At 35.6% G+C, this 26,095-nt stretch overlaps 1 protein-coding gene across 1 annotated transcript in view; it reads left to right on the forward strand.

The window, feature by feature from the left end:
- The window catches only part of PAPPA2 (pappalysin 2), a 306,873-nt gene that overhangs the window by 161,831 nt on the left and 118,947 nt on the right, over positions 1-26,095 (forward strand). The window contains exons 10-11 of the mRNA XM_069478386.1: positions 3,100-3,293; positions 4,990-5,136. Coding sequence (XP_069334487.1) covers positions 3,100-3,293; positions 4,990-5,136 — 341 coding nt within the window. The remainder of the gene's footprint in view (positions 1-3,099; positions 3,294-4,989; positions 5,137-26,095) is intronic.

A 26,095-nucleotide genomic window follows, 5' to 3' on the forward strand; every position in this document is an offset into this window, starting at 1 on the left:
GGTAACAGAGGGTCAGAATATTTTTTAGTCTTGGTGTATCACTGGTAATGAATTATAACTTTGACTTAGAGTCTAAAATGACTGACTCTAGACCCTTGACACTCAGGGAGGCAGTCTACAGCACTTCTCCCAATTCTGGTTAAAACCATCATTGACGGGTTTCTTAGATGGAGATTATTTCCCATTCCCATCTACATATATTGCAATGATTTTGTGGCACATAACTACACATCAAAGTTATTTTAAATAGCAGTTCATTTAAAAATATTTTAATGTCTCTAAGTCTTAAGATAAAGTAGGATATGATTATAATTACATAGAACACACAAATGCCTCTGCCATCTAAAGCCAGAGCTAAATCAGAGAATCTTGGTGGTCATCCATCCATCCATCCATCCGTTTAACAAATGCCTGTCGTGTACTAGGTACTCAGTGCCTGTTGTGCACCGTGAGTCTGATGGAGACCCTGATCACTTCAGGAGTACAAGTCTGGCAATGACTTAGAGTCTAGCTTCACTCTCCTACAGAAATCCCTTCTACCAAATCCTGAGAGATGGACCTGTAGCTTCTGCTTACATAATTATAGTAGTGAAGAATGTGCCTTGAAACAGACCATCCTGTTTAAAAATGGTCTGATCTGTTATAAAATTCTTCTCTCTTATTCCGGTTTGTAAATTGAGGCTTAGAACAATTTAGTGACACCTCCAAGGGCGTACAACGAGGCTTATGCATTGCCAGCCCTGGAACACACTTCCCTCATGCTTCATCAAGTGCGTTTTCCTTGCTATGAAACTACAGAGAATACTTTTTTTTTTCCTGTTTTATTTGACTGCTATTCAGATATTTGAAATGCCTCCCCATTATTCTCCTTTCCAATCCAAACATCCCTCATGTGATTAGGTTTCCAGACCCTTTCCTATTTACCCCAAACTGGCACACTTTGTGTGGTCAATGCCCAGAGAAGAACCCAATACTCCAGATGTGGCCTGGCTGTGCAGAACGCCCTGAGCTGATCACCTCCCTCTTCTGTGCACGAGTGTTTGTTGACGCCACCTCAGTTTGCACTGTTCCTTTTTGGTAGCCACATGGGGTCTCATACGGAATATAAATATATATTCTCCAAACACTGTGCTTTCCCCAGTGCAGCTCAAGTCTCATTTAACCAAAGAACAGACCTTACTTTGTTCGTATCACAGTTGATCCCATAAAGTTCAGTTCATATTTCTTTAGCCTATAACTTCAGTGAGACTATGTCTAAATTATTTTAACTATACTTAACTACTATATTTAATATTATATTAAAATTATTTACAAGGGAAAATTAAAATGGTATATGCCACCACTAGACATCTTTTTCAGTGAGCTGTAAGTTCATCATGTGCTAAGCACATATTTTTCTTCCATTATTTCTCAAAAGATTAGGTTTGAAGGAACTGTCATAAAATGTATTTTTAAAGTAGTCTACTATTTTCAGATGGATTTGAAAAAAAATCACAGACAAAAATATTAAGTCCCTGGTGAAAAAACAGAGACAAGAACTAAGAAGGAGCAGTCCCTGGGTTATAAATAGAAGAAGAGAACAAAATGGCAAAACAAAATTCTCTCTCTCTCTCTCTCTCTCTCTCTGTCTATATATATATATGGAGGTGGAGAGAGAGAGAAAGGCAGCATCATGGGAAAGTGATTCCAAATGCACATACACTAGCTTTGGGGCAGTGGCTTGAATAGGCCACAGGTTTGACAGAAGGCAGCAGCCGAAAGCCCCAAGTAGTCTTAGAACCAAGTCCTATGAACAGTGATTATTTCTGGCAGGTGGAGATCAATGTGCCACTGAAGGGTCTTAGACTTGAGGGAATTAATAAGAAAAGAAATTAGTAACTATATGTTGATGAGTAGCAGACTAATCACTGGAACAGCACTGTGGTATTGCTGTGAAGAATTAAAAGTGAAAAGAATGATTTAGTAACAGTAAATTTTAGTAATGATGTTATTGAATATGTGCCTAGGTGTTAATTTATTTAGAATCTTGATCTTATTTTCATGCCTTATTATTTTAAGCAGAAATGGGTAATTAGAATTGTGCTGGTAATAGTAAATTGTCCCATGTTTTGGTAGAAAATGCAATAGAACTTAATACATGGCTTTGCAACTGCTTCTCTGCTTTCTACAGTTGAAGAAAGCAAGTCTACCTATCTACAGAGTCAGTTCTAGCCATTTATCAGGAGTTATCCTTTGAGCAGGTATGGAACTTGTCCAGCGCATATAAGCTTGCTTTACAACCCCAACGGTTTTTCTCAAATTTTCATTTCTCACTTGTTTGGTTTCTAAGACAGCCCCCTCTTTCTCCGCAGGAGGCTATGTGAGTGCTAGAGCGCTCACTGAAACTGTGTTCTGTGTGCCTGGCTCAAACCCAAGCTCTACTGCTCACCAGTCAAGGGTCCTTTGGGAACTCACCTAAATCACTGAGACCCAGGTTTCTGATTCACAAAAGAAACAAAATATACACACTTCACATGGTTGTCCTAAGGCTGAATGAAATAATACGTGTGTAATCCTTTAAAGCCGGAGCCCATAGTGTCCAGTTTCAGAGGAGTGACACAGTTGAAGAAACACAATTCAGCGGCAAAAAGTGGTGGAAAAGAAACCCCTCAAATACTTGAATATTTCAAAAACTATGAAGGGGGTTCAAATACATAATACATCATGCCATTTATTTAAATTCCCTTTCTTCTTTTACCTATCTCCCTTACATGTCTAGCTTCCCCTAAGTATCTCACCCAACTATTACTTAAAATGTCTTTCTATGCTCAGCCTACAGCTACTCTTTTCCTCCCCGTTCCTTCTCCCTATTCCCAAGCCTTGCTATACCGTTATTTAGTAGTTGGATTCTAACTCTTTCCTAATGAAAAACAATCCTTCTTCTTAGGGGCGTGCGGGGGGTGTGCATCTGTGTGTTTGGGGTGTGCGTTAGATTGGCTGGCAATTATACAATTCTCTTCAGTGGGCTGGAGAAGAAATGCCGTGGACACTCTCATGTGAATTTTTTTCCATGACACATACAAAAACACTCCTTCAGTGTCACGCACTATCTCTTGCCAGGGGAGCCAAGCCTTTGCTACATGTACGAGGGAGATGGGATATGTGAGCCTTTTGAGAGGGAAACCAGCATCGTAGACTGTGGTCTCTACACTCCCAAAGGACACCTGGATCTGTGGGCCAGCCAGGCTTACTCCTCTAATGAAGACAAGAAGAAATGTCCTGTTTCCTTGGTAACCGGAGAACCTCATTCCATGGTAAGTTAAGCCAGATGAATAGTGTTGAGGCTGAGCAAAACGGTGAAGTGACTGCTCCAGATGCTTGGTAGGAGCTTATGTCTTACTCCAGACTTTGACTTCAAATTTTGTCCTTACTAATCTCAGAACAAGGTAATGTTAAGTGAAAAGCTTCCAGGTTAGCAATGAATAAATCCCACCTCCCCACTCACCCCTCTTACCCTCACTAGTTTTATGCAGGAACATTTGACTATGCAAGGGCTGACTTCAAGGTATATACAAGCATCTTGAAATTTAACTTAGTAAACATATCAGAAATTACGCTTTGGCTTTGCGTTTGGGATAATTTAATTTAATTTAATTAGCTAATTTATTTATTTTAGAGACAGGATCTCACTTTGTCACCCAGGCTGAAGTACAGTGGCATGATCATAGCTCACTGCAGCCTCGAATTCCTGGGCTCAAGTGATCTTCCTGCTTCAGCCTCCTGAGTAGCTGGGACTACAGGTGCACACCACCTTTTTTTAATTCTTATTTGGAGAGACAGGTGTCTCTCTATGCTTCCCAGGCTGGTCTTGAACTCCTGGCCTCAAGCGAACGGCCTCAAATGAAATTGCCTATTTCATTCAATAGGCAATACAGTCCTTTCACAGAAGTGAGATTTAGCCTTCTAGGTTTAGGCCAGAATGAAATAAAGGATTTTAGACTTGAGGAGGGGCCAGCCAGTTTGTGCTCCAGTTTAAGGGTCTCATCAAGGACCCCGGTGGCTTGTGGATTCCAGGTCTTCCATTCATGGCTTGCAGCCTTCTTCCTTGTGTGCATAATATGGCTGCTGCTGCCCCAGGCATGAAGTCAGCATTCCAAATAGGAAGAAGGGGGCATACCAAAGGGAAATAGGTGCATGCCAACCAGCTGAGTCTTTCCCTTTTTGTTGGGAAAATGGCAGTTTTTCTGGAAGTTCAACACCATAGACTTCCACCCACATCTCATTGGTCAAATCCACTTCATCATCCTTAGTTGTAACAGCTGAGCATTTATAACTGGATACGCTGTCACCTTGAACAAAACTGGAGTTTGTTAATAAGAAAATGAGGGTAAATAGATATGGTTAGGCAACCAGACATCTCTGCCACACTCTCTCAGCCTCATTCTGGCACTTTTTCCATCTAGTTCTGGCACCCAGTGACAGGAAGCCAGGAAAGTTGAGAGGTTCTGAGTTAGTGACAGCTCTCTGAAGTGGCTTTTAGTCTAGCCTGTCTGTCTTCCCTGAGTGAAGTGGGAGAAATTTCCTGGGGTTTTACTTCTCTGGCTCCTTTGCACAGCTGAATGCTCAGCGGTTACCTGAATCAGCAGCCTTACCCCTGGGGCTGGTCGATGCTGCATGGTAAGGACCTTCATCCTCACCGACTTCTGCGGCTGATCCTGGGAGCAGTCACCTGAAATGTGCCAGCACTATTCTCTGGGCAAGATCCCTGGGCTGACAATGAGCTGAAAGTTGTTGTTTGTGTTTTTATACCCTGGCAAATTATGTCTTGATGTTAATAGAGAGCACTGAGAAATTCTTCTATACATTGAGAAAAGTTTTCTGCCAATAATGTGATTTTCAGACACTCAGAAAGAGAAAAACTTTGGTTCTTAGATGGAGAGTTTCATTGTCTTTACTTATCTCTCCTACTCTACACTTGTATTAATAATGTGTGGTTGAATTGCCTTTCAGGTTTGCACGTCATACCATCCAGATTTACCCAAGCACCATCCCCTCCCTGGCTGGTTTCCTTGTGTTACCAGTGGAGACAGAACTCAGGAGGAAGGCAGTGAGCAGCCGGAAGGCAGCCTGCAGAAAGAAGATGAGGTCTGGCTTAAAGTAAGCATCCCAGAAGCTTTTTGTGAGGGCTGTAAATAGGGGTGTGTGGATGTGTGTGTGTGTACATGTGTGTGTGTAAAATGGTGCATTTGGATGGCTTGTCAGGAAATTTTATTTCTTCATTTCAGAGTTTTTATATTTTGAATTTATTTTCATTCTCTTTTAATTTTGGACTCCTTTCTGTATGAGTAATCAGTTTACCAAAGTGTAACATACTCACAAAAAGTGCAAAAATCAGAAGTGCACACAGCTCAATGGATGTTGCAAAGTGAACATCCTTTCTAAGCACCACACAGATCAAGAAATAGGGCATGTAGGTCACCCCCCACAGGGCTCTCTCAGGCCCCTTCTCAGTTACAGTACCACTGAGGTATCTGCTGCTTTTACTATCACCATAGATTGGTTTATATGAAAATTTTATATGAAAAACTTTACAGTGTGTACTCTTTATGAGTGATTACTTCTTATTCAACATTGTATTACTGTTTGTGGGATCCATTCATGCTGCTTGACTTAGCAGTAGTGTTCATTTCCATTGCAGTGTGGCATTCCAATGTATGAATACATCACAACATATTTAATCATATTAATGTTGATGAATGTTGGGGTTATTTCTGTTTTTTCTCTATTACACAATTAAAAATTGTTCCACTGTAAGTATTTCTCTACATTTCTTATCGTGATCATGTATAAACACATGGGTGTATTTGGAACTGCTAGATCATAAGCAGGCTAGCTTTAGTAGATAACCCAAACACTTTGCCATTGTGGTTGTACTAATTTATATTCCCACCAGAGATTAATGAGTGTTTCAACTGTTTTACATTTTCATCAACACCTGGTGTTTAGTTCTTCATTTCAACCTATTGTTGGGTGTGTAAAGGCAAGCCCCTGTGGTTTCAGTTTATATTAGCATGATGAGTAGTGAGACTGGGAGCCTTCTACGTATATCAGACATTGGAATATCTGTTTATTTATTTTTTTTGAAGGTCATAGTCAAGTCTTTTGCTCAATTTTCCACTGCATTGTCTTTTTGTCTTAATTTATATGATTTCTTTATAATCTCCTGAATATAAATTCTTTTTCAATTATATGTTCTTCAAAATCTTCCAACACTGTGCCTAACTTTTCTTGCTCTTAATGGCATCTTTTGATGAACTGAAGTTCTAAATTTTACTGATGTCCAATTTATCCTTCTTTTCCATTATGATTAGTGCTTTTTGTATGCTATGATAAAAAAAAATCTTTGCATGCAGCAAAGATATGCTTTCTTATGGTATCTTCTAGAAATTTTATTGTTTTACCTTTTGTATTTATGTCTATAATCCCTCTGGAATTTTTGTGCATTGTGTGAGGTAGGCACCAAGATATTTTCCCCTGTGGATATTCAATAAAGCTAGAACCACCCTTATTCAAACTAAAAGTTTCTTTTCCCCACTGTGCTGCACTGTGTCATCTTTTTTATCAATCAACTGGCAATATATATGTGGAGGTATGTTATCCTTTAAAAATAGTTTTGAATTCTGTCTGAGAATAATTTGATTTGTTTTCATCTACATTCATTAGAAGTAAGCTCATAATTTTCTATATTTTATTGTCTTGTGAGGTTTTGTGATCAAGGATAGGGTTGAATTCTAAAACCAGTTTCTTTTCTCCCCTAGTTTTTTGGCATATTTTGTGTAAGGTTGGTGTTACTTTTTAAGATATTCACCAGTAAAGCTACCTGAGCCTAGAGTTTTCATTGAGAAAAAAACTTGAAATTATGGATTAAAATTTAAAACAAATATAGAAAAAATAGGTTTTTCATTTCTTCTTAAGTCAATTTTGCTACATTAAGGTTTTCAAATAATTTGTCCATTTTTTCCTAAAATATCAAATTTATCAAGTTTTTTTTACAATATTCTGTTATTTTATTTGTAATGTTTCTATAATCTCAAGTATGTTTTTTCACTCATGCTATTGTTATTTTGTGGCTTCTCTCTCTCTCTTTTTTTTTTTGCTCAGTCTTACTAAGCATTTATCATCTTTATTAACCTCTTATTAATCTTTGTAAACAACCAACCAAAGATATATATGTTCCTATTCTTCATTATTTCTTACTTTTTATGTTTGCATTTAACTTGCTCTTCTTTTTCTAGTAAGTTGGGGGTGATATTTAGATAATTGATTTTTAGTTTACATCTTATTTTTCTCCTCATTCATTTCAAAACTATTTTCTAACTTTTATCATGATTTCTTTTTTTACTCCTGAGTTATTTATAAGTGTGATGCTTAACTTGAAAACATTTGTGGATTTTTGGTTACATTAAAAAAATTTTTTTTTTACTTATAGCTAAATTCTTCTGTGGTCAAAAGTATATTCTGTATTGCAATTCTTTGAAAATTGTTGAGTCTTAAATTATGGATTAGCATATGGTCAATATTAGTAAATATTACCTGTACTTTGAAAGGAATGTGTAGTCTGCAACTGTTGGATACAACATTCTATATAATTAAGATAAGTCAAGTTTGTCCATCATGTTTTTGAAATTTCATATGTCATACATATTTTGTATATATACATTTTTCCTGATATTTTGTATACTGTTTCTATCATTTAATGAGAGACATGTGTTAAAATCTTTCACCATAATCTTGGGTTTTTCTGTTTCTCCTTTAGTTTTGTCATTTTTTGGTTTATACATTTTGAGGCTGTATTATAAAATATGCAGGCAGTTCTCACTGTGCATGATAGTGTGGGATTACAAAATGACTGTGCTGGCTGAAACTGTGCAAAACAAAATTAACAATCAATGGGAAAAATTGCAATTGTTTTGTGACCTCTAAAATTTTTTTTGCAACATTAAGTGCTCTTTATTTTTAATTATACACATGTAGGGAAATGAAAAAAATAGTAAAACTAGTATCTATTTCACTATAATTTGAAACATCAGAAACACGGAGAATTAAAGCATTTATGTTTATGTAAAACAAAAAAGAACACATTTACCAAGAATGGTTTAAACATTGCTTGCCATTTCCTTGTCATATGACATATTACAAAACAATCAGTTTTTCTGTGCATTGGTAAATTGTCATATTCCTTGCAAAGTTTGGATCAGTTTCTAACAGTTCATTCTTTGCACATTCAATGTTATGAAATATTTCTGAGAGTTCCTTTAGCAAATTTTTTTTCTTGACATCCCTTCCTCTGGGATGTTTTAATCCTTTCTGTCACAACTACTTTCCTCGTTTATGTTGATAATTTCACCTTCACTAACTTTCTGTAGCTGCATAGCTAGAGTCTTTTAAAGGCAGCAGCATCAATATTCCCAGAATCAGCTACTTCTTCTATAACTCCATTTATTTCTGAGTCAAATTTTACTTCCAAGCATTATCATTTTTCATTGATTTGCTTCATTATAATTTTTGCTGGCCAATTTCCTCTTTTGGTTATCCAGTTTTGTAAAGTGTCATGTGGGTATATCACTGGGAGACAAAAAGTCAGCATAGCAGAACTACATACATTTTAGTCTCTGTGTGACCCAAATAACAGATACCCAGTGACCAATCAGCGACAGATTTTGAACAAAGTGATGTGATTGGTCACCAATCATGATTCACATTTATTATTTACATGGTGATGCTGAGACTGAAGGGCTAGCAGCTAAGTTTGTACTTTATGCCATTACAATTAATATATTATGCTAACTGAAATTTGAATCATATTGTTAGGAGACTGGTTTTAGTTAACTAAATTGTTATAACTGATATTCGTGCATATGGGAATTGTGAAAACTGGAAACTCTCAGTATACAATTTTAGAATTTTTATAAATTCCTTGTGAACTATCTCTTTTAAAACTAAGAAATGCTTTTTTAAAAAATTTTAATTGCTAAGAATACTTCTTGCTTTACTGTGAACCTTATCTGACATTAGTATACCTATACCTCTACTGGCTAGCTTTTTGTTTATGTTTGTGTACTGTGTCTTCTTTCACCCTATTACTTTTAACTTTTCTGTGTAATTATATTTGATATGTTTAGTTCATAGTCAGTATATCATTGTTTTTTCATATATATACAATCTAAAATTCTTTGTTTTCTAATTGGAGCATTTAATCGAATTACATTTAATGTAATTAATGATGTTTAGTTTTAAACTTACTAACTTACTATTTGTTAGTTATTTGTTCCTTATGTTCTTTGTGTTTTCTTTCTTGCCCTTTTTTTTTAGATTAAATAAGTAGTTTTACCATTTAAATTCTCATTCTGTTAGCTTGTTAGTGTATTAGCGCTCACCTGAGACACAAAACTAATAGTATACATATTAGATTTGTTAGGAGAATTGGCTCACACAATTATGAAGGCTGAGAAGTACCATGATAGGCTGTCTCTAAGCTGAAGACCATGGGATGCTGATAACATGGCTCAGTCCAAGCCTAAAAGCCTCAGAACCAATGAAGCTAAAAACATGTTTCTCAGTCCAAGGTCAAAGACCTGAGAGCTCCCAGGAGGCTGCTGGTGCAAGTCCCAGAGTCAAAGGTTGAAGAACCTGGAGTTCTGATGTCCAAGGGCAAGAGAAGGATGCTCTGCTCTAGAAGAGAGAGACAGAGAATTCTCTTCTTCTTCTGCCTGTTTGTTCCATCTGGGTCCCCAGTAAATTGGATGGTGCCCACCCACATTGAGGTTGGATCTTCCTCACTCAGTCCACCAACTCATATGCCAATCTGTTCCAGAAGCACATTCATAGACACACCCAGAAACAATGCTTTACCAGCCATCTAAGCATCCCTCTATCAGGTCAAGTTGACACCTAAAATTTACATCACAGTTAGTTATACTTTCATTTTCTAAGTGGTTATCCTTGAGATTGAAACATGCATTCTTAACTTGTTAAGAGTCTGCTATAGATTAGTACTCTCATTATTTCATAATTATTAAGACTGCGTTCAAATGCTTTGCCTCCATTTATGGCCTTCTGGTTTTTTAAAGCAATATGAATTTAAATTCCCAAATGTTTATGCTCTTCAGTCCTTTCTACATTTCTATACTTTCATTATTTTTGTTTAGCTTGAGGAAATCCATTTATTATTTCTTTTAATAATAATGTGGGTCTGCTGGCAATGAATTCTGTCAGTTTTTTCTGTGCCTGAAAATATCTTTATTTTGCATTTATTTTCAGAGGCTATCTTTGTTATAGAGTTCTAGGTAGTAATTTTCTTTTAACATCTAAAGATGTTATACCATTGTCTTTTTACTTCCATACATTCCTTGGAGAGTCAATCAGCTGTACATCATGTATATATCTCTTTGAAGGCAATGTCTTTTATTCTCTGGGGCTTTTAATATATTCTCTTTGTCTTTTTTCTCCAACAGTCTTTCTATGGTTTTCCTAAGACTGCTTGTCTTTACATATATCCGGCTAAAGGCTCATCAAACTTCCTGAATCTGTGGCTTAATATCTTTACTTAGTCTTAGAAAAAAATGTTTCAAATAAATGCATCTGGTTATTTATATTTTCCTTTTCTTATTGGTTGCCAATGATAAATACATGACACTTCTTTGCTGTGTATCTTTTGCTCCTTTTCTTTTTCCTCTATTTTCTATTCCCTTCTTCTCCGTGCTTTAGTCTGATTATTTTACACTAACATATCTTCTGTTTCAATAATCCCAAATTTTGTTCCATATAATCAGCTGTTATTTATCCTTAACTTTAGTTATTGTATTTTAAATTTCAGAATACCTATTTAATTTTTCCTATATATTCTTATTTTCTTTGAAATTCTCCATCTTATAGTCTATTTTTTTAAAAAATTTAATCATAATCATTTTAAAGTCTGTGTCTGATAACACCAAAATCTTGGTGACCTGAGATCTGTTTATGTTGACTATTTTTTTCTTAATTTTTATTTATTTGGGATTATCTGCTGTCATACTAAATAATGGTTTGTTTGTTTGTTTTTATGAAACAGGGTCTCACCATTGCCCAGGCTGGTTTTGAACTCCTGGCCTCAAGCAATCTTCCAACCTTAACCTACCAAAGTGCTAAGATTATAGGCATGAGCCACTGCGCCCGGCCCCCAAATAATGTTTTAACTGAATATTAGACACTAAATAAATTTTTGAGGCACTGGCTAATAGTATCTTCCTTTCAAGATGATTTTTTAACCTATATTAACATTTGGGAAAGATAACTTTAATCCAATAAGTAGTTATGATGACTCAAGTTTGTGCTTCTGTATTTGAGAACCCTGATACATTTTTCAGCTTTTTTCTTTCTCCTAATGCCTAGCCCTTCAGGGGTCTCAACTAAAAGCTTAGATTAGGCCCTCACATTGGTAGTCTCTGAAACACAATTTCTATTTCCGTAGCAGTGTGTATCTGCTAAAAACTCTTCTTAGGTTTTTGCCCTCTCTCCTATCAATTTCTGCTTGGCTTTTTATACTCTTATTTTGCATTGCCTAGGATTTGAAAAATACCTCAAAGATTAAAGAGGCACAGAATGTTAGATTCTCTTCAATGTGTGTGTGTGTGTGTGTGTATGTGTGTTTTGTGTTTTATTAGGCTTTTAAGTCCTGACTGCCTTAGTTGCTTTTAAATGCTTTCAAAAATTTTTTTAACTTAATTTCATATTTTATGATTGTTCTTATTGGGAGTGTTTGTTCTACTATAAGCTACTCCATCACAGCTGGAAGCAGAAATCTCCAACTGGAACTCTTTTGATATATTCTAATTAGCTACATCTTATATTTTAGGTTTGTACCCAGTCTTAGTCTGCTTTCTGTTGCTATAACAGAATACCACAGACTGGGTCATTTATAAAGAAAATAAATTTGTTCAGCTCATGATTCTGATGACTGGAAGGTCTAAGAGCATGACATTGGCATCTGCTCAGCATCTGATTAAGGCCTTCTTGCTGCATCAAAACATGGTGGAAGGGTAGAAAGGCAAAAGACTAATGAGTGTGAGAAAGAACTCACTCACTTAACAAAGCCACTCCCATGATAACTAATCCACTTCCTGTGGTAACAGCATTAGTCTGTTGATGAGAGCAGAGCTTCATGACGCAATCGCCTCCCAAAGGCCCTGCCTCTTAAAACATAGCAACCAAGTTTACAATGTATGAATGTTTAGGGTGCATATTTCGAACCATAGCATTCCTGGTTCTTACTGTAAATAATCCAGGAGTAATAGTCTTTGTATGAATAAGTTACTAATATCATTAAAGGTTAAGTTAATATACAAAATCTATTAAGAAAATTTAGTTTTACAAATCTACAGGACATCAAATAATCTAGGAACTTATTGTTTAACATAAGCTGGTTAGGTTTTTTTTCTTTTTAATTTTCTGAGGACTACAGGATTTCTGCCCCTTTATTATTCCATTCAGTACACTTCAATCTTGACTTGATACACAAATATAATGTGTATGCAGTGGTTCAGAGGCAAATTTATTGCACAAGTGGGAAACAATGGCACTGGAAAACATTAGTCTTGAAACTATCTTTCCAAAAGCCTTCATTTGCTCAAATGCTACATGTCCAACATTTCTATCATTTTAGTCAACATTTACTGAGGTAGCATTCTCTTAGTTTTCCTTATTTTCTTCTAATTTTGAGCCAATACATCAAAAAAAGTCAGAATTTTCTTACATAGAATAAGATATAGATTCTTTTTGTTATTTATAATGATAAACACATTTTAAAGTCACTTATATCTCACAAAGTACATTCTCATGTATTCTTTGTATTTGATCCCTGCAATAGCCCTGTGAGTTTGGCAAGGTTAGGTTTTCCTGTTTTACAGATGAGTAAAATTAAGAAGCAAAGACTCAAAGTGCTTTTTCTGCACCACTCAAGGACAAAATGGTAAACCTGAAGCTCAAATTTATGCCTTTTGGCTCTAATTCCATCTTTATTCATCTATATTATGCTGCTTCATTCATTCAGCCTTTGTTAAGCACCTGTAATACGCCAAACCCAGAACTAAGTACTGGAGATGGAGAAATATGACATGAGGAAGAAAACAAATTAAAACATATGTGGAATTAGAAGGAAAGGCTTTCTGTTTTCTTTTATTAGATTTCTTCCAAGTTATTGAAAAGCCATATATCTATCAATCAAGCTCATAGGATTTATTAAGTGCTTATTGTAAACTCTTGGTGCCATTGAGGGGTAGAGGAAGAACTGGAAGGCATGAATCTGCTCAGAAAGTGCTTTGAACATAAATAGCACAGACAACAAATGAAGCAATTTGAGAAGCAGATACTCGATAAGTACTTGTTTGGTTTCACGGGGAACCCATCAACATATGCAAAATTGTATGTTCATGTTTATTTTCATGGCTGTTCTAAAATGTCGCCAATTTGGAATGGTCTCGCTCAGGCTGGACTGGTTAAAAATCCTAACAGAAACCACCACATGCTCACAGTATTTTAAATACCAGGGTCCCTCACATCAGTTATAAATTACAGACCACTGCCTGGAAACCCTTGCTACATAAAGCCCATAGCCTGTTAACCATAATTTCCTCTCTTTCTTTAAGTTCAACTAGCCAAACATGGACTATGAATCTTTAACAGAAAATGCAATGCAAGTTTAATTGATTGGATTTCAAAGATCCTTAACATCAGGCACCAAGGGAGAAGAAACACTTTGATTGAAATTTGCTCTGTTTCAGATATTTTACTATTAATTCTCATATAAATTCTCTCCCAGAGATATGATTTTTCTCTTTCTAAAAATTATCATCTTAAAACTGAGAGATGCTAAGCATTTTAGATAGCATAGCTAGTAGAGATACACATATAGGATTAAAATTCAAATCCAGTTTATTCCAAAGCCCATAGTCTTTCCTTTCTATACCAGAAGTTGGGAAACATTTTCTGTAAAGAGTCAGATAATAAATATTTTAGGGTTTGTGGGCGGTATAGCCTTTGTCACAACTAGTTAACACTGCAATTAGCATGAAAACAACCACAGACAATATGTAAATGAATAAGCATAGCTGTGTTTCAATAAAATTATATTTATGAACACTGAAGTTTGAATTTCATGTGATTTTCATATTATTCATGTTTTTAAATTTTTTTTCATCCATTTAAAAATGCAAAACCATTCTCAGCTCACAGACCATACAGTAACAGGCAGTGAGTCAGATTTGGCCTATGGGCTGCAGTGTGCTAATCCCTGCTCTATATCATGTTGCCAGTAAGTACGAAGCATGTTTTTGAGCATTTGCATTATTTCCACACCATGACAACTTTCACTTTTAATTCTCCTTAATAAACACTGCTTCCTATGAACAATATACTTCCCTGTGGAGGGATCCAAAGATGAATGAATTACCATCTTCACCCTTAAGGCACATACATGGCAGTGGGCATATTTGCAAAAACATTGTAGAAGACAGAATGTCATAAGTCATGTGCTACAGACACAGTAAAGTGCAAAACAGACTCAAAAGGCCTTGACAACTGATTGGACTTAGGGACATAGAGATAAGCTTACATCAGACTGAATTTCCCCATTTATCACATCTTCCACACCCCTCTAGACACACACACACACACACACACACACACACAGCTTTCATAACGATTTTTTTCAGTGCTGAAATATGCCAAAGTTTTCACATCTCCATGACTTTCCAGATAGGAAACTCATGTTTTCTCTTCTTTGTAAATGCTTTCTCCACTTTGTCTCCCCAATAAGTACATACTCACTTTCTAAGATTTGTCTCAAGGATTGTTTCCTTTATAAAGTCTAACCTTTTCTGAACTTGTCTCCCAAACCCCAGGTAGTATAATTGATTACTTGCTCTTCAACACACACTTCTATCAAAGTGCCTATATGCTTCACTGCTCTTGTTTACTTTCCATCTCTCTATCCTACAAACTGTAGAGATCTTGTGGGCAGAGGCCATGCGTAGTCATTGTTCTATGTCCAGCACTGAGCATAGAGCTTGTTAGTTGTGTTCAAAACTGTGTGGTGAATGCATGAGTAAATGATGGAATGTTAGCTTTTTGGCACCTGGGAGCAAATTGATAATATTACTTATAACCCAGAACAGAGGTGAATAAATAGGACTGTGCACTGGGCTAAGTTTAAAAGGAGGGGAAGACAGAAGCCACAAATAGAGGCAAACCAACTCGTCTTGCAAAGGGTTTTAAAAGATGAACTGTAGTTCAAGTGGAAGTCACATCAAAGGGAATTTTTCAAGGACAAGGAGAATTGGTGATTCTCTTGGGTTAAGACAGGTTGGATTCCCTAGGAAGTGGATTCTGAGATGGAATTTAGTATGCAGGATTTTTATTAGGGAGTGGTCTAGGGATCAACATCTGTAGGAAAGAAAGGAAAGATGCATGAAAAAAGAAGCTAAGCAACATCAAGTCTCAGCTGATCCCTCCTGTGAAGAAGTAATACACATGATTGCAAAGGGCAAGGCCATGGAATGTAGAATAGTACTGCTGCAAGGTACTTCCATTGTTTATGAGATAGTAATATTATCCGAATGTAGATTGTAATAAATTAGGGATGCATATTATAATCTCTACAGAAATCACTAAAATATGCATATGCACAAGTAGCTCCAGGGGAAAAAGTCAAAGAGAAGATTAAATGGAATAATAAAATCAATTGATTCACCCAAAAGAAGGCAGGTAAAGAGGAACTAAGAAACAAATAACAGATGGATCCAAGAGAAAACAAATGCCAAGATGGCATACTTAAACCCAACTATATCATTAATTACATTAAATGTAAATTGCTTGACAACTTCACATAAAATGCAGAGATTGTCAGATTACATAAAATAGAAGAACCAATTTTAAACTGTTTATAAAAACACACTTTAAATATAAAGACATGCAGATCGAAAGTAAAAGGGTTGAAAATTATGTACCACCTAAACTCTAAACATAAGAAAGGTGATGTGCTATGTTAATATATGACAAAATAGACTCCAAAACAGAGTATTACCAGAGATAAAGAGGGACACTTCATAATTATAAATGGATCAATTTGTAAAAAATACATAATAAACTTGTTATAAATTGAAGCACCTAAGAAGAGAGACTCAAAAGAAATGAATTAAAAATTGACAGATCTAACAAAGAAACAGCCAAATTCATAATTATAGCTGGAGATTTTTATCATCCATTTCTTAGTAATTGGCATAACAAGTAGACAAAAAAAATCAGGACAGATATATATGATTTATGACCATTATCAAATATCTTCACCTAATTGACGTTTGTAGAAACACTATACTCACAACTGTAGAATGCATATGGTACATTCACCAAGATAGACCTCTACTAAACTATAGAGAAAATCTCAATAAATTGATTGAAATCCTACAGAGTACTTTCTCTGACCTCAACTGTGCTAAATTATAAATGAACAAGGTATCTCAGAAATCCCCAGTGTTTTTGAAATTAAGCAATATATTTCTAAATAATGCATAGATCAAAGAACATTTTATGGGGAAAATTAGACAATATCTTGAGCTGAATGATAATGAAACAACATGAAAATTTATGGATGCAATTGAAACAGTACTTATGGGGAAAGTTATAGCTTTAAATGCCTATATTTAGGACAAAAATTGGTATAAAATCAATGATTGAAGTTTCCACCTTAAGTAATTAGAAAAAGATCAAATTGAAACCAAAGTAAAAATAAAAAAGAAAATAACAGAGAGGAGCAGAAATAAGTGAAATGGAAAAAATTCTAATATTATCACTCTTATTTTACTTTCTCTAGAAACAGAAGCCAGTGCAGTTAGACTTTTAATTTTATACTTTGAGATATAAAAGAAGTTCAACATAAAATATGAAAGAAGTAAAATTTTATTTATTTTCTTGTAAATTGAGTTTACATTGAAAAGAAAACAACTTAAAAATTATTTCATTTAGTATTATAGTTTAGTAAAAAATTAAAATGAAAATAAAGGTGCCCTCTAATTTTAAACAACCATCAATAAAGAAAATATGAGTAAAGAAATTATATCCTTTACAGTAGCAATAAAAATGGTAAAGATAATTAAGAATAATTCTAACAAAATTTTGAAAGATCTGTATGAAGAAATGCTACTGCGGAAGACTATGAGGGCTTGAATAAATGAAGAGGCATAAACTGGTCCCGTGTAGAAAGACTCAATATCGTATGAATGCTGATTCTTCCTAAATCTTTAAACTTCACAAAATCCCAATAAACAACCTTAACAAGATTTTTAAAAGAATTACAAAGTTGATTTTATTGTTTTTATGGAAATTCTGAAAAAGATGAACAATAGAGGTCTGGTCTTGTCAGATATTAAAATATATTATAAAATTATAGTGATGAAAATGTCAACGTGCTGGCAGATGAATAAACAGAGAGATCAACGGGACAGGGAAGTCCAGAAATATACTCTAAGATATAGACATACATGTAGACTTAATCTTAATTTTAATAATTTCAAGATAATGAGTATTGTGCACCATTTCCACATATCCTTACCCAAACCAGTACTACCCAATTACCTAAATTTAATCAATCTGATGGGAACAAAGTGATATCTCATTTTTGTTGTATTTTGCATTTTCTCAGATTATCAGTGGTGTAGATCATCCCTTTTCATAAAAATTAACAAGCATTTAGTGTTTTTCTCTTTAATTGTAATACTAGTTTTTGCTAATATTGCAACAATATTTTTCAATTTTTTAATATTAGTTTTATGGTTTTGCCTTTTAAACTTTATACTTTAACATATTTGAAGTTTGCTTTTGTATGTAGAATAAGATAGAGATCTACTTTTTAAAAAATATGTAATAAGACAATTTTTCTAACACCATCTGTTAAGACATCCACTCTTGTCCTAATGATTTGTGGTGCCGTGTTCATTGTACACCACATTCTGGACAACACATGAGTCTGATTTTTAACTCTCTATTGTGTTCCATTGATCTTTTTTCCTGTTCCTTATACCATCTATATACTTATTTTATTACTATAGCTTTAACTATGTAAACATATCTGATAAGACACGACCCCCTCCTACATTTTTGCACGTTTTTAAAAATTGAATTAGTTGCCAAAGAAACAGTCCAGAGAATAAACAGACCACCTACAGAATGGGAAAAAATTTTTGCATACTACACGTCAGATAAAGGACTGATAACAAGAATCTATTTAGAACTCAGGAAAATCAGCAAGAAAAAATCAAGTAACCCTATCAAAAAGTGGGCAAATGACATGAATAGAAACTTCTCGAAAGAAGATATAAGAATGGCTAACAAACATATGAAAAAATGCTCAACATCCCTAATCATCAGAGAAATGCAAATCAAAACCACAATGAGATATCACTTAACCCCAGTGAGAATGGCCTTTATCAAAAAAACCCAAAACAACACATGTTGGCGTGGGTGCGGAGAGACAGGAACACTCCTACACTGCTGGTGGGACTGCAAACTAGTGCAACCCCTGTGGAAAGCATTATGGAGGTATCTTAAACAGATTCAAGTAGACCTGCCATTTGACCCAGCAATCCCATTACTGGGCATATACCCAAAGGAAAAAAGGTCATTCTTTAACAAAGACACATGTACCCGAATGTTTATAGCAGCACAATTCACAATAGCAAAGATGTGGAAGCAACCCAAATGCCCATCAATACATGATTGGATTAGTAAGCTGTGGTATATGTATACCATGGAATATTACTCAGCTATAAGGAATGATGAAGATACGACATCTCTATGGTTCTCCTGGAGAGAATTGGAACCCATTATATTAAGTGAAGTATCCCAAGAATGGAAAAACAAGCATCACATGTACTCACCAGAAGATTGGTTCCCCTGATCATCACCTAAATACACATCTGGGAACAACACCAATTGGATGTCAGACTGAGGTGGGGGTCGGGGGAGGGGATGGGGGTATGCCTACACAATGAGTGCATTGTGCACCGATTGGGGAGTGGTAACACTTGAAGGTGCTGACTCGGGAAGGGGGGGTGGGGAAGGGAGGGATATATACCTACATGATGGGTGCAATGCGCACGACCTGGGGAACAGACACGTCTGGAGCTCTGGCTTGGGGGGAAAGGCGGAACAGGAGCAACGTATGTAACCTGAAATTCTGTATCCCCCATAACAAGATGAAATAAAATAAAATAAAATAAAATAAAAAAATTGAATTAGTTATTCATTATTCGTGAACACTTATTTTCCATATAAATTTCAGATTAAGCCTTAGGTCATTTTTTCTGCTGCTTTTTTTTTGTCTGTTTTATTTTATTTTATTTCAGCTTATTATGGGGGTACAAAAGTCAAAAATTCAGGTTATGTACATTGCCCATGCCCAGCCCCATTCCCCTCGAGTCAGAGCTTCAAGTGTGTCCATTCCCCAGACAGTGCGCATCGCACTCATTATGTAGGTATACACCCATCCCCTCCCCCACCCCCACATCTGTCCAATACCCAATTGGTGTTATTTCCAAATGTGCACTTAGGTGACGGTCAGGGAAACTAATTTGCTGGTGAGTACATGTGGTGCTTATTTTTCCATTCTTGGCATACTTCACTTAGTAGAATGGGTTCCAACTCTCTCCAGGAGAACAAAAGGGATTCTATATCACCGTTATTTCTTATAGCTGAGTAATACTCCATGATATACATATACCACATTTTACTAATCCACTCATGTATTGATGGGCATTTGTGTTGTTTCCACATCTTTGCAATTGTGAATTGTGCTGCTATAAACATTCGGGTGCAGGTGTCTTTTTTATAGAATGACTTTTGTTCTTTTGGGTAGATGCTCAATAATGGGATTGCTGGATCGAATGGTAGGTCTACTTGAATCTGTTTAAGGCATCTCATATTGCTTTCCACAGGAGTTGCACTAGTTTGCAGTCCCACCAGCAGTGTATGAGTGTTCCCGTCTCTCCGCATCCACGCCAACATGTGTTATTTTGGGACTTTTTGATAAAGGCCATTCTCACTGGAGTTAGGTGCTATCTCATTGTGGTTTTGATTTGCATTTCCCTGATGATTAGAGATCATCATATGTTTGTTAGCCATTCTTATATCTTCTTTTAAAAATTTTCTGTTCATATCGTTTGCCCACTTTTTGATAGGGTTGTTTGATTTTTTCTTGCTGATTTTCCTGAGTTCTAAATAGATTCTAGCTATCAGTCCTTTATCAGATGTATAGCATGCAAAATTTTTTTCCCATTCTGTAGGTTGTCTATTTACTTATGTGACAGTTTCTTTGGCTGTGCAAAAGCTTTTTAATTTAATCAGGTCCCATTTATTTATTTTTGTTGTTACTGTGATTGCCTTTGGGGTCTTCCTCATAAATTCTTTGCCTAGGCCAATGTCCATAAGAGTCTTTCCTACATTTTCTTCTAGAATTCTAATAGTTTCACTCCTAAGGTTTAAGTCTATTATCCACCGTGATTTGATTTTTGTGAGAGGTGATAGGTGTGGGTCCTGTTTCAGTCTCCTATATGTGGCTATCCAGTTTTCTCAGCACCATTTATTGAATGAGGATTCTTTTCCCCAGAGTATATTTTTGTCTGCTTTGTCAAAGATTAGATGGCTATATGAGGATGGTTTTATATCTGGATTTTCTGTTGTGTTCCACTGGTCTGTGTCCCTGCACTTGTGCCAATACCAAGTGGGTTTTAATAACCACAGCCTTGTAGTATAGTTTGAAGTCTGGTAAATTAATACCTCCCATTTTATTTTTATTGCTTAAAATTGTTTTTGCTAAACGGGGTCTTCTCTGGTTCCATACAAAGCATAAAATTATTTTTTCTATATCTGTGAAAAATGATGTTGGTAATTTAATAGGGATTGCATTGAATCTGTAGATCACTTTGGGTAGTATAGACATTTTAACAATATTAATTCTTCCAATCCACGAGCATGGTATGGTTTTCCACCTATTTACATGCTCTGCAATTTCCTTCCTCAGTGTTTCATAGTTCTCCCTATAGAGGTCCTTTACCTCTTTAGTTAAATATATTCCTAGGTATTTTATTTTCTTTGTTGCTATTTTGAAGGGTATTGAATCCTTAATTTGGTTCTCCATTTGACTGTTATTAGCATATATGAATGCCTCTGATTTGTGTGTATTTATTTTGTATCCTGAGACTTTACTGAGTTCATTCATCAATTCCAGGAGTCTCTTGGTTGAATCCTTGGGGTTTTCTAGATATAATATCATATCATCAGCAAAGCGTGAGAGTTTGACCTCTTCTGTCCCTATTTGGACACCCTTAATTCTGCTCTCTTGCCTGATAGCTCTCGCAAGGACTTCCAATACTATGTTGAATAGTAGTGGGGACAGTGGGCAGCCTTGAAAAACATACTTGTACAAATGATCTGAACTTAACCACTTGATTTGCATGAATTGATATGTTCACGTGATTTTTCTTTGATCCATTGTTAGCTGAATTTCCATATTAATAGATTTTGTTTACATACCAAACAATTTTTGTTTTTGTGGTGTGAAACTACATGCTTATTATATATTATATTTTAAACATATTGTTAGATTGTATTGGCTAATCTTTTATTTTGGATTTTTGCATTCATATTCATATGTGGAATTAGTTTATGTGTTCCTTTTTTGAATAGCCAGATTATATTAATAGAAGCCTCATAACACTGGCTGTGCAGTTTTTTCTTTTTTCTTTTCTGAAACCACTTGTATAAAATAGGGATTATCTGTTCCTTCAAAATTTGAGAGAATCTATCTGTAAAACCACCTGGTCTTCGTTTTATTTGAGGGATGATTTATGATTATCATTTAAATTTCTTTGATTTCTATTAATGTATTCATTTTTCTATTTTGTTCAAGTTTGCATTATTGGATATTTCCAATAATGCAATATTCATTAATTTCCTCCATATATTCAAATTTAGTGCTGAAAGTTGTTCATAATGTATTTTTATTATTTTTCAACTCTATTTGCACTATAGTTATCACCCCCTAATAGTGCATGTTTTTCAACCTTCTTTTTCTCCTTTTGTTTTTTTTTTTTTTATTACATGTTCATGGGATTTATCTAACTTATTAATGTCTTCAAAGAACAGCTTTTAGTTTCATTCATCCCTCTTTTTGTTCTAGTTGTTTTATATTTCATTGATTTCCACCCTTATCTTTGCCATTTCCTTTCTTCTTGTTTTTCTGGATTTACACTGATGTTCTTTTTCTAGTCTTTTTATGTTGAATGCTTGGCTGATTTGTTTTAAGTGTTCCGTAATTTTTGACTCTAAGCACTACTTTAATTGTGCCCCATAAATTTTGACATATAGAGCTTTTATTGTCATTCGGCCCTAAGTATTTTGTAATACTCCTATAATTTCTTTTTAAAACCTTGGATTTTTAGTATCATAGCAGTTTGTTTGTTTCTAGCACTGATTTTTCAGGGCATAACAACTTTTTATGTGCTAGCAGTGCCATTTTTAAAGGTTTTCCCTCCTTCTCCTGGCCTTGTATTTTATTAGGAGGCATTTAAATAGTGAGTCTTTATTCATTCAGGAATTAAGGACCAATCCATGGTCAAAATGTGTGCTCTGCATCATTATCTGGTCAAAAAGCATATGCCATTCTTACCCTTTTACCAATTTTCTCTCTTTCTTTTTTTGTTTATATACACAAACATCTACAAAATTTTTCCTCCATTCTTCTTTTCTTTTTAAAATTTGTGTTCCCTGCTCTTCTTTCTTTTCCTTCTTCATTTTTGTTTTTCTTACTATGCATTCTCTTTTTAGATTCACATTTTATTTTTTAATAACTGACAAAAATTGTATATATTTACAGTGTACAATGTGATATTTTGGTATATGTATACATTGGAAATGATTCCCACAATCACGCCTATTGTGTGCATTCTTATATCTTTTTCAACTTTGAGTTGCAGAAAAAGAAAAATAAGCAGTTAAATTAAAATTTTAGATAAACAGTAAATAATTTTTTAGTATAAGTATTTCCATGCAACACTTGGGCATACCTATACTAAAAAAATCATTGCTTATCAAATATTCAAATTTAGCTGGACATCTTGTTTTTTGGTTTGTTTTTGCTAAATCTGGCAACATTTTTCTAATTTAAAAAAAAAATTTAATCCATCACATGCTAATGACTTATTCAGAGATGACTTCAACCATTCAGGAAACTGTCCAGATTTCATAATTTAGCAAAAAAGAAAAAGCTATGTGCAGAAAGCACTAAGTCCAAATCACTACTTTGGGTTTGTTGACTTTGTCAATAGGAAAGTTGACAAGACCCTTTGTAGAGCCTGTTTACTTTACATTGAGTTCTAACACTGCCAGTTATCTGAATTTTCAGTCTGCTATAGAAAAAGAACAACACATTGGTAGGAGATTTAGAAAATGAGAGTAAACACACACTTGGAAGACCAGTATTGTAAGCCTTGTTTTTACCATTAACCAGTCAAGTGACCTTATAAAAATCATACAACCTCCCTGGGCATCAGTTTTCTCTTCAAGTTTCTTTCAAATGAAGTGTTTGGACTAGATGATTGCTTCTGGTTCTGTATTTAAGTTTAAGCTTGATGGTGATTTTCTAAAAGAAGAAGATAATCAACAAATATGATGAATGAAAGTATTACAGTCTTAGACTATTAACTGTTAAGGGCAAAGATAATTAGATCTAATAATACCTTTAAAACTTTGTTACTAAAAATGTGGTTGGCATCTAGAAGCATTGATATCACCAGAAATCTGGTTAAAACTGCAGGATCTCCACTCAACTAACTCACAATCTGCATTTTGACAGGATCCTCAAGCTATTTGTATGCATGCTAAAGTTTGATGAGCACTGCTTCAGAGGATTGTTATTTTAGCGTTCAGTAAAATAATTGATACTTAAAATGATTTATAATGACCTCCAATTCATCAACTGATTATTCAGTGAAGTACAGGATTCTCCATTTAAGATGGCAGAACATTTTCTAAAGTATATTGGAATTATTTTTATATGCATGATTGAAATTTCTAAAAAGTTCATGGGCTTCAAAAGAAAATCTTCTACTGTTTGAAAAATTAACCTATGAAGATCCCTGCATTTTCTGGGAATCCTACAAAAACAAAAATAACTATGTGTATGTGATTTTCATTTTCATCAAAAACTAGCGTAATGCACCAGAAGAGACTTCCACCTCCCAGTGGCTGAACAGTTTATTCCCAGAGGGTAAAGCACTCATTTCCTCCTTTCCTATTTGACTGCTACTCATGTATATTTTTATTGATTTTACATGGAAGCTTTTGCAGGTCCCAGACATGGAAACTTCACAGAGTCATGAATAATTGGGATAGCAATGTTTTTCATTCCGGATGGAAGCCTGCCCAGTTGGGCTATGCTCTCATTCCTCCCCTCACTATATTAATACACTCCTGGTCTCAAGAGAACCCTCTCCATCTCTGTTCCATGACAACTTTTCTCACTTTCAGGCTTTGCCTTAAGTGGGTTTCCCCAGGATTCGGACTCTGAGATGAAGATTTGCATGCAGAAAGTTTACTGAGAACTCCCCTTAGATCAACATCTGTGAGGGAATGAAAGGACTAGGATTGAACAGAAGGAGGAGTGGAGCTGTAACAGCCTCACGCAGGTGTCAGCATCCCAGAGAGAGCTGGGGTGGTCCTCCTGCCCCCTGTATACCACTCACCTTTACCAAAAGGTCATTGGATATTGGCTGCCCACTCTACCTCCTGCTCCAGGAAAGTGGCCTTGTGTAAGGAGGCTTTTTTACCTGATTTCAATTTCTGGAAAGAGACTTTGCCACAGTCACAAAGGGGATGTGTGGATGACACACCACAGTGCCCACTATGGATTTGGTTTTCTCACCTTCTGAACCTCCTTCCATGGTGTCTCATAAGCTCTTCTAACACAGAATCTCTGTAGATTTAGTCCTGGTATCTAAAATCACAGTTTAAGCAAATGGTCTTAGAAGGAAATGGAGCTGATCATCATCCAAGCCTCTTCCACTGACTTCCCAAATCATACATGCCTGAGTGTCTACTCTCGGACAGTGGGGGCCGGGATAGCGGTTCCCTCTTCATTTCACAAAACCACAGGTTGATCTCACCCTTCTGAGAAAAGAACCACACAAACTCATAGCCTTACTTGTGCTGTGAAGGAATAACGCAGGCAATCACCTTGGTTTTGACCAGTACTGAAAGGTGCAAGGGCGTGGCCGTGGGAAGGGAGTCAACACGGACTCAAACCCCACCTCCCTGTTCTGACTCACACCCTCAGTCCTGGAGACAGCCAAGTCAGCTCCCTGGAAAGAGCAGTGGCTCCCACCTTCCCTTCATCCCTTAGATTTGGACTTCATGTAAGATCCCTTGGAACTTTGAAAGTTAATCTCTCCCTTGACAAAATATCTAAAGTTTACACACATAGCAGTATTATTAGATTGAACTACATAAAATTTCCAATACTGGATAATATTACACCTACAAAAAAGTCGTTTGGTGCAACCAATAGTGCTAGAGTTCTTAATCTGATTTCTGTTGAACCCTAATTGGGCCACAAAGGAGTTTCTCAGCCCCCTTAAAAGTGTATAAAGCTTTTATGCCTAAGAGCTTATGTGACTTCAATGTTGAGGGGAGGGAGGGCACAAGTGTCAATAAATTTTCTGATCTATGGTTTTCTGCTCACCTCAAATTAAGAACAATGGTGTAGTCAAAAGAATACAAAACTTAAACTGAGAAAACCCAAGTTCCTTTCTCTCTAGCATTTGCCTAGGGGAAGTCACTGAAGCTTTCAGAATCCTAGTTTCCACTATAATAATACAACATTTCTATAATACAACATTTGTATCCTGGGGGTATGAGAGTTTAAAAATATCGGATAGGAATAAAAACCAGTGAGTTGGTGGGTGCTCCAGCAAAGCATGTGCTCATGCTTGGCAAACTGTAAAGTGCCATACAGACAGAAGGTAGTGCCTGCCTA

Source organism: Eulemur rufifrons, chromosome 8 (genome assembly GCF_041146395.1).
Source record: "Eulemur rufifrons isolate Redbay chromosome 8, OSU_ERuf_1, whole genome shotgun sequence".
Lineage (NCBI taxonomy): Eukaryota > Metazoa > Chordata > Mammalia > Primates > Lemuridae > Eulemur > Eulemur rufifrons.